At 45.2% G+C, this 15119-nt stretch overlaps 1 protein-coding gene across 2 annotated transcripts in view; it reads left to right on the top strand.

Moving 5' to 3' along the window:
• The first annotated feature begins 4994 nt into the window (after positions 1 to 4994).
• LOC118087425 (discoidin, CUB and LCCL domain-containing protein 1) overlaps positions 4995 to 15119 on the top strand; it is a 38333-nt gene continuing 28208 nt past the window's right edge. For both annotated transcript variants that reach the window (XM_035120050.2, XM_035120049.2), the window contains exons 1-2: positions 4995 to 5168; positions 13971 to 14192. In XM_035120050.2, the coding sequence (XP_034975941.2) occupies positions 5096 to 5168; positions 13971 to 14192 (295 nt within the window). In that variant the 5' untranslated portion in view covers positions 4995 to 5095. The remainder of the gene's footprint in view (positions 5169 to 13970; positions 14193 to 15119) is intronic.

The following is a 15119-nucleotide window of genomic DNA, read 5'->3' as shown; positions in this document are numbered from 1 at the left end:
GGGTAAAAAGTAACACGCAAAATTCATGACACCTCACTGCATGCATGTATTTCTTACCTCGTTAAGGCCGCAGTCAGATGCAGGGAGTATTTTGGGAGTAAGAGCCCCTTGAATCCAACGGGCTTATTTCCTGATAAACATGCATGGGCGTAGCTGCCCCCTCATCCACAAAAATTATTGAAAAGCATTGAAAGTACTAAGTTAACTGAGGCTCTGCCCCCCCCCCGTGATGTTCCCTTTTTTTGCAGCTCACTTCTACTCAAGAGTAGACACCACTTAATTTAATGAATCCAAATTAGTCATGCCCATCCATTTCAATGCCTTCATGGATCACTGCCTTGTCGTGGCGAAGGGGCTTGAATAACTCCAAGAAGCTATGAGCTATGCTGTGCAGGACCACTCAAGACGGACAGGTCATAAATGTGATCCACCTGGATAAGGAACTGGCAAACCACTCCAGCATTTTGCCAAGGAAACTCCATGGACATAAAAAAGAAGCTTTGAGAATAAAGTGAGAGTTTCCAAGGCATGCTCTGGTTCATGGGGTTATGGAGAGTAGAACAGAGTAAGATGACTAAACAACAAATCCATTTCAATGGGCCGTGATCTCTCCCCAAAAAAAGCTCAACAACTTTAGGAAGTAGACCTTGCAAGAGGGTTTAGGATTCATCCGCTTTTCAGCAATGGGAAGGATGCTTATTTTCATTTTATTTCTTTAAACTTCATCTGAAGATCACAGGGTGGTTCACATAAAAATGCAAAACGAGAACACAAAATACATAAATAAGAACAGGAACAAACCAATAAACCCCTCTTCCAGGAACACATTTAAAAAGGCATAGAGTGTTACCCAACATTAGTCAAGAGTTGCCCATTGAAATGGATGGGCACGACTAATTTGGGTGCATTAATCCCAGTGGGGTCTACTCTTGAGTAGAAGTGAGTTGCAAAAAAGCAACCCTGGATAATAGAACTCCAAGCAAATCAATAGATGCAAAAGAGCGAGTGAAGTCAAGGTAACTACGTAAATAAATACTCATATTTCTGTAACGTAGGTTTGAGAAAATTATAAAACCTTTACAAAGCATAAGTCTAGGAATACGTATATTTTTTACTAGTTACAGGTAGGTAGCCGTGTTGGTCTGACGCAGTCAAAATATACATAAAAAATCCTTCCAGTAGCACCTTAGAGACCAACTAAGTTTGTCATAGGTATGAGCTTTCGTGGGTCCCTTTGAAACCTGTGATCCTGTATATTTTGGGTAGAATTTATAAGAGCAAACCAGTTCCTTTGCTCAGGACACCAATACCTCAAGGACCACCTTTTCCCAAACAAACCCTGCACTTATCATCTGAGGCCCTTCCTCCATGAGACATCCAGAAGGTGGCAACATGAGAATGGACCTTTTCTGCAGTGGCTCCCCATTTGTGGAGTGCTCTCTGCAGTGCCTTCATTACATATCTTTAGGTGCCAGATGAAAATGTTTCTCTATAATCAGGCCTTTGGCTAATTAACATTCTATGGCCTTTTAAATGTGCTTCTAGAAGGGGGGGTATTAGTTTTTGTTTTATGTATTTTATGTTCTCGTTTTGCATTTTTCTGCTCTGAGCTGACCTATGATATTCAGGCTATATACCGTACAAATATAGTAAATAAACAAATAAGCACATGAACCACTGGAGTCTTTCGCTCAGAGATTGGGATTGTGCACAACAATGCAATAATAATGGAATAATTGCATGAGACATCATGACTGAGGTGCAGTCTGCAGACATGAATGTGATACTATATACAGCGTCTGCATTTCGGTGGTGTGAAGGCACAGAAGATTGATTATTAATGTATCTTGCATAGGCCATAGATGTATTCTTATAAAGTCTGTAAATATTTTCATTTAATTGCATACAACCCAGTATATCTCAAAGCACCATTCAGTTAAATCAGGGGTTGGCAAGGTTTACCTCGCCTGTGCCAGTTCACTCTAGCAGAGTGAGCCGTGGGCCGGATCGCATGTGCGTGAGCACACGTGCCTGTGATTTCCAGCGTCTGCTCAGACGTGATTCCCGGCATCTGCATCTGCGCAGATGCGATTTTCAGTGCCGTGGAAGCAAGTTCCTGCGCTGCGCTAAACTGGCGCAGTGCAGCGTGCAGGGACTCGCCAAACGGACAGCTCGATTCAGGGACGGTTTGTAGGCCAGTTAAACGACCCCCATGGGCTACTTGTGGCCCATGGGCCTTAGGTTGCCGACCCGAGTTAAATACTATAGTTTCAGCCAATGCAACTTCCTCCCCTTTGAGATTTTTAGGGCCACTTCTAATATTTAGACCAGGGGTGGGGAAACTGTGGCCCTCCTGATGTTGTTTGACTCTTCTTTCCCATCAGCCCCAGCCAGTATGGCCGATGGGAAGGGATGGTGGGAGTCACAGTCCAACAACATCTGGAGAGGCCCCAGGTTTCTCAAGGCTGACTTAGACACCAACTCAAAACTTCTGTTTCACCAAGCCTTAAGTTTCTTTTAGCTTCTACTATTTGCTATGCTGGGCTTTTTAAGCAGATGTTTTTTATTTTTGTTTTATCCTGCCTTTGATAATTTGTTTTACTTCTATTATTCATGTCTGTAAAAGTGGGGCAAGTATAAAAAAAAATCACATAACCCCTTTTCTTTTGCATAAAAGGGAATGACACCTTTAAGACGTTTCTCAGGATGGCAAACACATACATCAGAACAATCCTGTATCAAATTAATGAATTAATCAACATGCAATTTGACGGCTTTTGTTTTGTTTTGTGAGACCCGTCTCTTTTGCTGGGTGTAAGGGCTTAACTCGTTTTGTACAGTTGTAACTGTGCATTTGTTTTTATAACTATATATTATCTGGTAACCTGCCATGGGAGTTTATGGTGAAGGGCAGGTAAGAAATCGTATTTTTAAAAACACCCATTCACAGGCTAAACTGGTGATTGTGAAACTTTTCTCCCCACCGACCACTTGAAAGTTGCTGAGGGTCTTGGCAGACCACTTAATTATTTTTCTGCCTGTTGCAGCAATTGCAGTGCACTGTGGTAGTTGCTGTATTATTTTTAATTGCATTTTTGCAGACCACCGTAAACTAGCTTAATGAAGCTTGTCCACGGACCACAAATTGGGAATTAACACCAGGGGAGGCTGGTCCATTAGTGTGAATGCGCCCTGACCCACCAACCTCAGTCTGCCCTTAGCCAGCCCACACCTGTCTGTCTTTCACCCTACCATTCCCATGAGTACTAGCCACTACTGGCTAATGGTAAGAGGTCAATTTGGCCCTCCCTCTCAGACACTGCATGTAAGGGATCACACTGTGTAGCCCCAACACGTCAGCTATGCCTCCCCTGGTTGTATGCTTCAGGATCATATAAAGGGGAATCTACACGGGGGTGGGGATCCTGGGCCACTCACGAACCCACCTCACATAAAGGAGCTCTGCACATCTACTCCTCAATATGCAATTAAATGCTGCTCAAGTAAATGTTCAATATGCAAGCTAGCCTTTGCCCTGTAACCCATTATTTCTTTGCAAGGTGGCCCACAAGTTGTTGCTACTCAGCACAGGCAAAGCAAGTTGTTTTGTTCTAAGGGACTTTTAGCAGGACAAATGTCGTGACCACTTGATGGCGCCAAATGCCACCTGGCGTGCTGGGTGTCAGGACCGACATCTGTTTACTGAAAAGAGTGAATGCCAAGTTTTGAAAGTAGGCACTGCCAAGTATTAGACATTAAATGAAAGCAATTTCAGGAAGCAGCTCCCTGTTTTACAGTGAGAGATGGAGAAGTCCATATATTTTATTTTCCATTCTGTTTGCACGCCTTTCTGTTGCTTCGGTTCCACAAGAGACAGAAGGATGCTAAAATCAGACAATGGCTGTACATACGCTAACCCAGTTATAGCACTGAAATGCAGTTTTCTTAATCCACAATAGTTTGTGCTTGTCCTCAACAAGAAGTCTTTTCAGGGGTGGAAAAATATGCACCAGCTGATATGCACCTGTCCTGCCCTCCCCTTCATTATTTTTCTCTAGCCCAGCACAACATCTGGAGGGTTCTACACTGGCTACTCCTGTTTTTAAAAAGCAGCCATCCCGATATACTCAAAAGCGGGACTCAAAAATTACCTACGTATACTAGCGGCACCAGTGTTAGCACCACAGGCAATAGTACTGGTACCTGGCGGGTAAACAAGGTATAGGTAAAAAATAGCACCAGCACCTGGCAGTACTCTACTGGTAACACTGGTGCTACCACTGGTAATGTGGAAGCAAATTTGAATCCTGCTGCCACTGAGCAAATAGATAGATTCTGAATACATACAGGTGAAACTCAGAAAATTAGAATATCGTCGAAAAGTGCATTTATTTCAGTAATGCAACTTATTGTTGTTGTTTTTTCTTTTAATTTTTACAAATGCTTTCTTTTGGAAATTCCACAGTAATAAAACAAATAGTTACAATAATACAAAAATAAGCATTGCTATTACATTTCATTAATAACATTCCATTTATAATTGACCCGCCTAACAACAAATAATTACAATTAAGGCTTGACATATCTTGCTTTGCATGTCATGCATCTATCTCATATATTGGTTTCACCTTTTAAGTTGCATTACTGAAACAAATGCACTTTTCGACGATATTCTAATTTTCCGAGTTTCACCTGTACAGTATAGTAGGGGAGGTGCTGAGACTTTTGGACGCAGACACAGATGTGCAAACCGCCCAGCCTCCCTCTCTTTGGGTCCCCATGGTACTATGTATGTCAGTGAGAGGAGGGGCGGTATCCCCCCTCCCAGCCACCCACACGCGATTTCCCTGCCTGCTGGTCGGCACAGCCCGCCAGAGAGAGTTTGCCGGGGGGGGGTGGGCGGGCTGGGGGAGTCCCTGCCCGGTGATTGGCTCTTCCGCGGGGCCAGTAGCCCTGGCCGGGCTCGGCGCCTGCAGCCAATCGGGAGGCGGGGACTGTGGGGCTCGGGAATGCAGCGGCGCTCGTGGAGGCGCCGGGTGTGGAGCGAGCGGCGGGTTGAGCTCGCGCGCATCCTGGGCGCCGTTCCGGTTCGACGATGCGCCCGGCGCTGCGCGCGCTCGGGCTGCTCCAGCTGCTCCAGCACCTGGATCTCGCCAGTGGCCAGACGGGTAAGTGGCCGAGGCGGCAGAGGGAGTGGGAGCCGGGCTAGGAAACTCCTGCCGGTGGGACGCAGGAGAGGCGGCGGAGCTCGCAGGCGGCGGCGCCGTCCGGGTAGGACTTGGCAGAAGGGGCAAGGAGTTGGGAGAGGCGGCGATGGGAAGCCAAGCCAACATTGTAAATGCTAAGTGAAGCTACGCCTGTTGCCGGCACAAGAAAAGGCGCTCCAGAAGACCGATAAGCGCACAGTCTTGAAATCAGGGGGCACTTCCAAGCTGGTTCGCTGCTTTCGGGCGGGCTGCAATCTTACATGGCAAATTCCGGTTGCCCAATTGCAGCTGATGGGGAGATCTTGCGCAACAAACCCGCTTCTCGAAAACATCCGATTTTGTTTTATTTTTATGCCTGAGCGGGGATAAGGAAAGTGGCTGCTGGGAAGCGTTGGACGCACTTGCAGTGATGCAACCTCGTCTAACCTCCCTGACGGATGCTCGTTTCATAGAGTCATAGAACTGTGTAGAGTTGGAAGGGATCCCAAGGGTCATCTAGTCCAACCCCCTGCAATGCAGGAATGTCGACTGAAGCATCCATGACAGATGGTCATTCAACCTCTGCTTGAAAACCTCCAAGGAAGGAGGGATTTCAATATATATCCAAGTCGTCCAATCTCCCTGCAATGGAACCAGGATGAATGTTCACTATGCTTCACTGTCTGGAAGCAACCTAAGATGGAGATCTTGTGGCCAGGATGGTAGCTCTCATCATCCCTGACCATTGGCTACTCTGGCTGGGGCTGAACATCAAGGGCCACAGTTTGTCCTTATCCTCCTCCTCCCTGCTGAGTTCTCCAAGGGCAACGCTGAAACTAAGGTGGAGGAAACTGAGAGCGAGTGCCTTCGCCCCACTAGAACTGGGTAGACTGAGGGAAGAGGGAGGCGGAGGCGGAGGCTGGTGGAGCACTGCCCCCTTTGTCCAAATGAGTCTCCATGGGCTAATTGTTAGAAGAAACTTCCTCATGGTATGACTTAGTGCTTTGCAAAGTGGCAGACACTCCTTCACTGGAGGGGCTTTTAAAGCAGAATCTGGATAGCCATTTGTCATGGGTGCGCTTGTTCTATCCCACGTTGCAGTTCTTGCCCTGAGCAAGGAACTGAACCAGACAAACTCAGAAACCTCTCCCAACTCTAGCGGTACTGGTCAACTGAGTTTCACCCAGAGCAGACCTATTGAAGTGAATGAACAGGACGGAGTTAGGTCCATTCGTTTCAACAGATCCCCTCTGAGTAACACTGAGTTGTGTACTGCCCTATGTTTCTTTGTTATCTGGAAGACATGGTTCGGTGGCAGTAAGTTTCACCCGTGGGTGGGGTGGGGTGAGCCAGAAATGGTAGGCGAATCATTTTTGCAGGTGGGAGTCCTATGGCAATGTCAAAAGTGTGCAAGCTGCTCTCTAGGTTCCGTTGCTCAAAGTGTGCATTAAAAAAAACTTTTCTATGCTTCCATAGACAAAAGAACAAAAATGGGATCGGATTTAGCGTGGCATCTTCACCCCACATGTCCCTTTCACAAAGATAAGTTGGCTGGCAATGGGTGGGTGTGAGATGGCGGACAGAGTTGGCTTGGCTGGGTTGGGGGGGGTCGCATATGTGATGTCGTGCACACGCAGCGACCCCCCCCCCAATGCTGGGTGCAATTCAGCGCTGCCCATTCTATTAGGGAAATGTGTAATGCAGGTCTGAAGCCATGACTATGGGGCGATAATTTCCCAGGCCGGCCTTTGCCAACCTTTGGCCCTCCAGATGCTTTGGACTACAACTCCCATCAGCCCTAGCCAGCACTCATTCCCTTCAGCTGATGGCGGTTGTAGTCCAAAACATCTGCGGGAACTTGGCTTGGCGAAGTTTCTGGCCTAGGCTCTCATTCCAGATGGCAGCACTAAGAGGATCTGTGGAGCTTAGGGTTAAACAGCTGGGCAAATCTTAGAGGCTTCTGCTTGCAGTCCCTGTTTTCTTATTCCTGTCCCCTTCAGAGCTTGTAAGCTTATTTGAAGAGCTGCACAGCTCAGTGAATGATACTCAGCTGCAATCGCAGACAACAAACTAGGGGTGGGGAACCTATGGCCCTCAAATCCTGCAGGACTATAGCTGCATGCACACCATTCATTTACAGCCCATTCCCTCTCCCAAGAAGCCTGGGAGCTGTAGTTTAGCCTTCAGAGAGCTACAATTCCCAACAGCCTTAATAAAACTACATTTCCCAGGATCCCCCCCCCCGGATGGCGGGGTGAAGTGTGCTTCATGTGTATCATATATCTGAAGAAGTGTGCATGCACAACACAAAAGCTCATACCTATGACAAACTGAGTTGGTCTCTAAGGTGCTACTGGAAGGCTTTTTATTTTATTTTATGTATAGACAACCTATGTCTCCCATCATCCCTGATAACTGTTTGTAGCTGATGGAAATTGCAACAAGTTACACGGAGTCATGGATTCCCCCTCCCCTGCTATGCACTTACCTGGCAAGCAGTGCAGATACCTGAAAAGTGTTGACTCCTGAATCTTGGGCAGCAGAATGGCATAGATGGGGAAGCCCAGCCCCTTCTCTAGCTGGCCTTCTAGAAAAGAAAACGCCATGGCGGATCTCTCCTGTGAACATGCTGTCAATACAAAAACTCAATATGGATGGAAATGGGGTCACCTATGAAGAAATCATTGTAAAAACAAATGAGTTAAAACCTTATGATCAAATTTAAGAGCGACTTACGGGATGGCTACAATATCATCAAGTTAACGATTTGTTTAATAAAGATAAAAGAAATTGGGGATTTGAAGAAAAAAAGTCAAAATTTCAAATTGAATTGCTGGGGAATGGAGGCAAAGTGTTATCGAAAATGTATAATTTGTTACTAGATTGGTATACCATGGATGAGATTGAGATTGTAAAAGAAGTAATGATCAAATGGGCAATTGATTTTGGGCACAATATCTAGCTGGTCTTTTGGACCCATTTCAGGCCACCCACCCTCTTCAACACTTGAGTGTTGTCATCTGGCAGAGGCATGTCTTAGAACTTTGATAATGTCTCTTGGTTGCCTGGATAGAGGCAGAGAGAGAAGGGGGTGAGCATGTGTTGTAGAAACCAGCTTAGCATACAAAGATAAAATTCACATCCATTGCTGTCATAGATTGGTTGGATGCAGAGGAACACTATTTATTTATTTATTTATTTATTTATTTATTTATTTATTTAGGTGTACACACCACTATTTGTCTGTAAAAGCAAAATAAAAAAAATCCTTCAGTAGCACCTTAAAGACCAACTAAGTTTTTATTTTGGTATGAGCTTTTGTGTGCATGCACACTTCTTCAGATACACTTGAAACAGAAGTGTCAGACCCTTATATATATACAGAGGGTGGTGGGGGTGGGTGGGAATGGGTGATGGGCTGGTGGGAATGGTAAACCTGTAGATGGCTGTTAACGACTGCTGATGACTGCAATTAGTCCTGGGGGGGGGAGCAAGGGCTGAGGCACTAAAGAAAGCTTGATCATGCATAATGAGATAAGAATCCGATGTCTTTATTCATCCCAGGTGGCTCCATGGTTTTAAGCTTGGTAATGAGTTCCAATTCAGCAACTTCTCTTTCCAGTCTGTTCCTGAAATTTCTCTGTAATAAAACAGCTGCTTTGAGATCTTGTATAGAATGTCCTGGGAGATTGAAGTGTTCTCCTACTGGTTTCTCTGTCTTATGGTTCCTGATGTCAGACCTTTGGCGTAGGGTTTGGCCTGTTTGTCCAATATAGAGAGCTGTAAAAGAAACCTCAAAGCAGTTTACGAAGAGGTGGGTGCTGGTGGGGGGATAAAATCATTGGTGGGGGGAAACAGTTCAAAACAACGAGTTGAATAATTCTGAAAGACTTTAAAGCAGCAATAAACTGCTGCAATAAACTGAATGAAGCAATCTCCGCAATATGGTTTTCAGTTCCTATTGAAAGTTTTCAGGTTGAATTTCAGCTGTCTGGAAAACTTTTGCTCAATAAAGTCTGACATGTTTGTGCTTCACAAGTTGAACCTACAAGCAGAGGAATCTCTGCAAAGGGCTACAGGCAGCCATGCTGATCCTAATAAATTGTGTATTGTGCTATGTGCTGCTGCTGCTGCCTCCCTCTCTCCCTCTCTCTTGTCCTTGCATTTTTGGACCCTTCCACAAAGAAGCCGGTCCCTCAATATTCTTGAGTGGATGCCCATGCAAATAGGACTGCTTTAAATCGATGCTTCTGCTCATCCAATGGCTTTAAAAGAACTTATAATTTTAATAAATGAGGAGGAGGATTTCAGCATCACCAGCAACCATAAGAAGACAATAGATACTCCTGATAGGTATAGATGTCTACACACAAACACACACACACACACACACACAGAGAGAGAGAGAGAGAGAGAGAGAGAGAGAGAGAGAGAGACGCCATCAAGCCAACATAAAGATGATCTTCAAGTGGTGCTTCACATCACTTCTGGGAACCACAGCAAATAAATTGCAAAATAACCCTTCTATATACTCATCTCAAAAAAACGAACCAAGCACAGTGGCCATGGTGAAATTTTATTCCTCTGTCTCTCTCTCTCTCTGTGTGTGTGTAAAATATTAGTCCTGAGGTTTTAGGTCTTAATCCAAAAGGAAGTACTCCCCACCCCCACCCACCCCGGTAGCATCTGTTGTATTTTGTCTTCTCCACATCCTGTTGAAAAATATACCGCCTGGAATTTGCTCACCAACATGGTAATGTCTTTCTGCTGAATGAGCTCCAGAAAAATGCAATGACTTTTGCACTGGGAACCTTCAATATCTGAGTTGTGTCTAATTTCTTTATAAGTGGTTTTTGTTTGGATTTTTGCTTATGTTTTTTTGGCAGTGAAATGTCCTGGGAATTGTGACTCCATCTTCTAACATGGAATTTCCCGTTGCTTCCCTCCAACATAGTTATGGAAAGTGGGGGGGTTTGGGGGGGGGGAGGTGCTGTTAATGCCAGGTCAGGGATGTAGCAGCCATCCATCCATAAGAGCAGATCCAGAAAATGAGAGGATGGGCTGTATCACTACTGCTGTTATCATCTAGCAAGCTTGTACCCAGCATTGCTCAGAAATTCTACGACACTAAAAAAAATCACTCCAGTTTTGAAATCAGTGGTTAAAATCAGAGCAGTTTTGAACGGTTCAGTCCTTCATCTTGATTCACAGCGGTGTGCAAATGTATCCAAACATAGAGAGAAACCTGCTCTTTGATGTCACAAAGCATCATTTTTCTTAAGAAGTGTCTAAATGCATAGTCTCTGAAAAATTGGCTTGTTTTGCCTTCAGAGCAATGATATTAAGGAGTAAAGTTTGGGGGATAGTAAGTTAAATTCTTCATGGGAGCAAACTCTTATCTGACAGAATGTCTGGTTTTAATAATTGTTTTAACTGTGGAATGTATTTTATTCTGTTTTATTTAGTTTATCTTTTGTAATGGCTCTGTTGCATAGCAACAAATAACTTTCCAAAATATGTACTGCAGTATATTTCATTTCTGAATGGCTTACCACGAGGCATCCCAAAGTGATTTCCACTACAGTAAAAATGTATATAGAAAAACCTGCATGTGTAAAAACAGTTTCAACATTTGCATATATAAAAAACCAATTAAAACCAATAGTAAACAGTTTAACCACAACATCATATATATTAAATAAATTCAGATCCACACAGATACCAACTTTCTCTGACTTTGGACCACTGCAAAACACAGAGGGAAGGTAAATGGCATTTCTGTGCGCTGCTCTGGTTCGCCAGAAGCATCTTAGTCATGCTGGCCACATGACCTGGAAGCTGTACACCAGCTCCCTCGGCTAATAATGCGAGATGAGCGCCGCAACCCCAGAGTCGGTCACGACTGGACCTAATGGTCAAGGGTCCCATTACCTTTACTCCACTGCCACCACAAATCTCTGCCCCCATAACCTGATGATTGTTCAAGCATGGGAGAAACCCTCCATCCCACTGCAGGGCTTCCTTTCTGCTTTCTGCTTACAGCTTTTTATAAGGTTTTGAACAAAAGAGAAAGGTGGGCGGAATCCACTGTTCACACCTGGCTGATGCTCACTGGGACTGGTAAGGCAGAAACAGTATGTGGAGCCAGAGCCTCAAGCATCCATGGCAGATGACCATCCAACCTCTGCTTAAAAGCCTCCAAGGAAAGAGAGTCTGCAACCTCCCAGGTCATCTGGAAGCTACTCTCGGAAACCTCAGGCAGCATGGCCAGTGGTCAGGGATGATTATAGTCCAACATCTGGGGACTGCTGAAGAACATTGGGAGATGGTAGCAGGACTATAGGTTGGGCTGCATGGACCAGCTGGGTGACAACCTGCTGGCTCCCTCCCCAAGTTCAGACCTCCCATCTCTCCATGTCCTCCCCAAACAGTTCTCAGAGTATACCCAAATCAGCCACCTCTTGTTTCTATATTGCTTCGTATTTTTAAAACAATTTCTTGTGTTGTGCTCATTATCAAGCACTCATTATCCAGTCTAGTTTCCCTGCTGGTGTTCTTCCACTGTTTTTCTCTCCCATCCCTGCTGAACACGGGCAGAGTAAATACTTTATTGGACCTTTCATCTTCATGCACTTGCCAGAGAGAGAGGGAGGGAGAGAGAGCTAGAGAGAGAAGGCGTCCACCCGCAATGTTGTACAGCTAAGAAGGAAGCTGATAACCAGCAAAGCCAGAAACTTGTGGAATTGTAGGAAATCTTTGGCCAAGCAGATTACCCTCTCCCTCTCCCAGGCCCTTGATTAAACTCTAACCCGACTCATAATCTCATTCATCTGCATCTTCAATCAGGATAGTGGGCCATAGTCTAAAACCAATTCCCATAAATACCTTACTCCCCGACCAAAGACAATTATGTTTACACACACACACATACACATACACACACACACACAGAGAGAGAGAGAGAGAGAGAGAGAGAGAGAGAGAGAGAGAGAGAGAGAGAGAGAGACTGCCTTTTGCTTAAAAAAGTAGATGGACCAATGATCAGATAGTAGACAGAACTGAGAGCTCTTACCTGTCAAAGGGATTGTGTGTAATACAAGATTTTGTATCTCTAAACATGATAAAGCATCACAGCTCTGCATTAAAACAGTGCAAGTATTGCATACTAAAAGATTGCCCTCTGCAAAAAAATTGCAACTGACGGAATGACAAAGGTGTACTTTAACAGGTCATGCCCTGTGTTTTAATCATAGAATCATCTGATGCAGCCTTCCCCAACCTAATGCACTCCAGATATTATTTGACTCTAGCTTCCATCAGCCCCAGCCAGGGTGGCCAATTGTCAGGGATTGTGGGAGTTGTAGTCCATGGACATAGGAAGGCTACCTTCTACTGAGTCAGACCACTAATCTATCTAGCTCAGCTTTGTCTATATTAACTGACAGTTGCTCTCCAAGTTTTCAGGCCGTGGGGAATTTTCCACCTCTATCTGGAGATGCTGGGGGGTTGAACACGCAGAACAGACGCTCTGTCGCTGAGCTCCCACCCTTCCCCTTCTGAATGGCCACAGGTCAGTAGCAGAACATCTCGAGGGCCATAGCTTCTCCACCCCCAAATTAGAAACCCCCTGTTGAAAAGGTAGGAGAGAAACACAATATGCCATTTTCCCTTAACCATCCTGTTTGGGAGAAAGCTTCAAAGCTGCAACCAGGTACACACTTCATTTGGGAACAAGCCCCAATGTACTAATAAACAGGATCTTATCTAGATCTCTGATCAAGTTGACCGAGGCCTGGACCAAGCATGTGATGGTGGGGGAGTAGAGTGGGCTTTGATATATTCCTAGCCAGTTGCATTTTTAAATACTGTACCGGTAAAATGATGGGGTTTATGTTCTAAGAGGCTAAAAGGAATTGTAGGAGAAAATTAAGCAAACTGAGGGCTTATCCGGTTTGTGTTGCCGATTTCCCCTGGGAAAATTTGCAGTTTAGCGCTGAATGGTCACTGCAGTAGATAGTTATGGGAGAGCAGAAAGATGAAGGTAGTTGATCCCAGCTAAGCCAATAGAGGGGGCCTTACTGAGTGGTAGAACACCTGCTTTGCATGCAGAAGGTCCCAGGTTCAAGACTGGGAAAATGAGATTGGAGGTGGTAGGAACATCGTGTGCTGTTGGTCCATTTAGCTCAGTACTGTCTACACTGACTGGCAGCAGCTCTCCAAAATTTTAGGCAGCATTCTCTCACAGGCCTAATGAGAGATTCTGGGGTTCAAACCTGGGATCTTCTGCATGCAGAACAGATGCTACCCGCCACCAAGCTATGGCCCTTTCTCTTAATTTTCCCCATCATGACTAGTAGTCTACTAGTCATGCAGCCTGCAAAGGATCAGGTAACAAGTGATGGAGAAGCCCTCTGCCTGGAGAGCTGCTGCCAGTTAGAGTGGGCAATTCCTGAGTAGCTGGACAGATCGTTTGACCTGATGCAAAGCAGCTTCCTAAAGTGCTTGGCACTCAGTACAAAATAAACAAATTCCTTTAGTAGTACCTTAAAGACCAACTAAGTTTTTATTTTGGTATGAGCTTTCGTGTGCATGCACACTTCATCAGATACACAGTGTGCATGCACATGAAAGCTCATACCAAAATAAAAACTTAGTTGGTCTTTAAGGTGCTACTGAAGGAATTTTTTTATTTTGTTTCGACTCAGACCAACACGGCTACCTACCTGTAACTGGCACTCAGTACTTAGTGCTGGTGTACATCAGTCTTATCTCCTCGCCTTCCAGGGGATGGTTGTGGTCACTCGACGCTGACGCCTTACAGTGGGACTCTGACTTCCAAGAACTACCCCGGCACTTATCCCAACTTCACATCTTGCGAGTGGAGGATTCGCGGAGCTGCGGGGAGCTACCTCAGCCTGATCTTTGGAGACATGGACATTGAAGCCTCGGAGCAATGCAAATCCGGCTTCCTACTGCTTTCTTCCCCATCGGATGGAACTCGCTACGGTAAGGACAACCGTTTTGACTTCTCGGTCGTCAGGGTCTCAGGAGTCACGGAGAGCTTGGGGTCATGGGAGTGGAGCATACTCTGCAGAGAGGGGTCAGGAAGGGGAAACGGCACACGTCCTTTTCACATAGAGGTAAGAGGGAAAGACTGTGGCTCCGTGGGAGAGCACCCGCTCTGCGTGCAGAGGAGCTCTAGGTTCACTTCCTGGCAACTCCAGGTAGGACTAGGAATGTCCCTTCCATGAAACCCTAGAAAGCCACTACCAATCAGTGCAGACCAATGGTCTTCAACCAGTCCAGACCTCAGACTCCCACATTCATGTATCCCCTTTCGATTTATGCTTAACAGCACTAGCAAGGCCCATTGTTAATCTCAAAATAGCAATCTCAAAATTCACAGGGCTTAGCATTGCCGCTAAATGAAAAGCAGCAATGAGCTTCCCCTCTGGCCTAACCCTGTGTCCAGTGCCAGATTTACGTATAAGCTAAACAAGCTATAACTTAGGGCCCCACTCTCTTGGGGGCCACCAAAAAAATGAAAGGAAAAAAACGGGGTGTACATTTCCAAAATATAAGATAAAAATCAAATAAATTAAAACCTACATACATCAACAGTGTTTTGTGTTGTGTAGGCTCCTATGATGTAAGTAATGGGCCCCGCCTGCTAGCCTGCTCCCTAAAATATCACTCGTTTGCTCATTTCTTATATATACGGTGCCTACATTCTGCATGTGCAAATGGCTTTAGATACCTACAGTGGTACCTTGACTTACGAATGACTTGACAACCAAATTTTCCGACATACGAATGGGGGTAATGGCCGCGCGCTTACGAATGTCTTGACATCCGGGGGGAAACCGCGGCGGTTTTAGATAGGGTTGCTTCGACTTACGAATTTTTCTGTTTTCAATGCATTCCTATGGGAAA

This window comes from Zootoca vivipara, chromosome 6, assembly GCF_963506605.1.
Source record: "Zootoca vivipara chromosome 6, rZooViv1.1, whole genome shotgun sequence".
In the NCBI taxonomy this organism is placed as follows: Eukaryota; Metazoa; Chordata; class Lepidosauria; order Squamata; family Lacertidae; genus Zootoca; species Zootoca vivipara.
The sequence above is the reverse complement of the archived record's forward strand: the minus strand, read 5'-3'. Positions and strand labels throughout refer to the sequence as shown.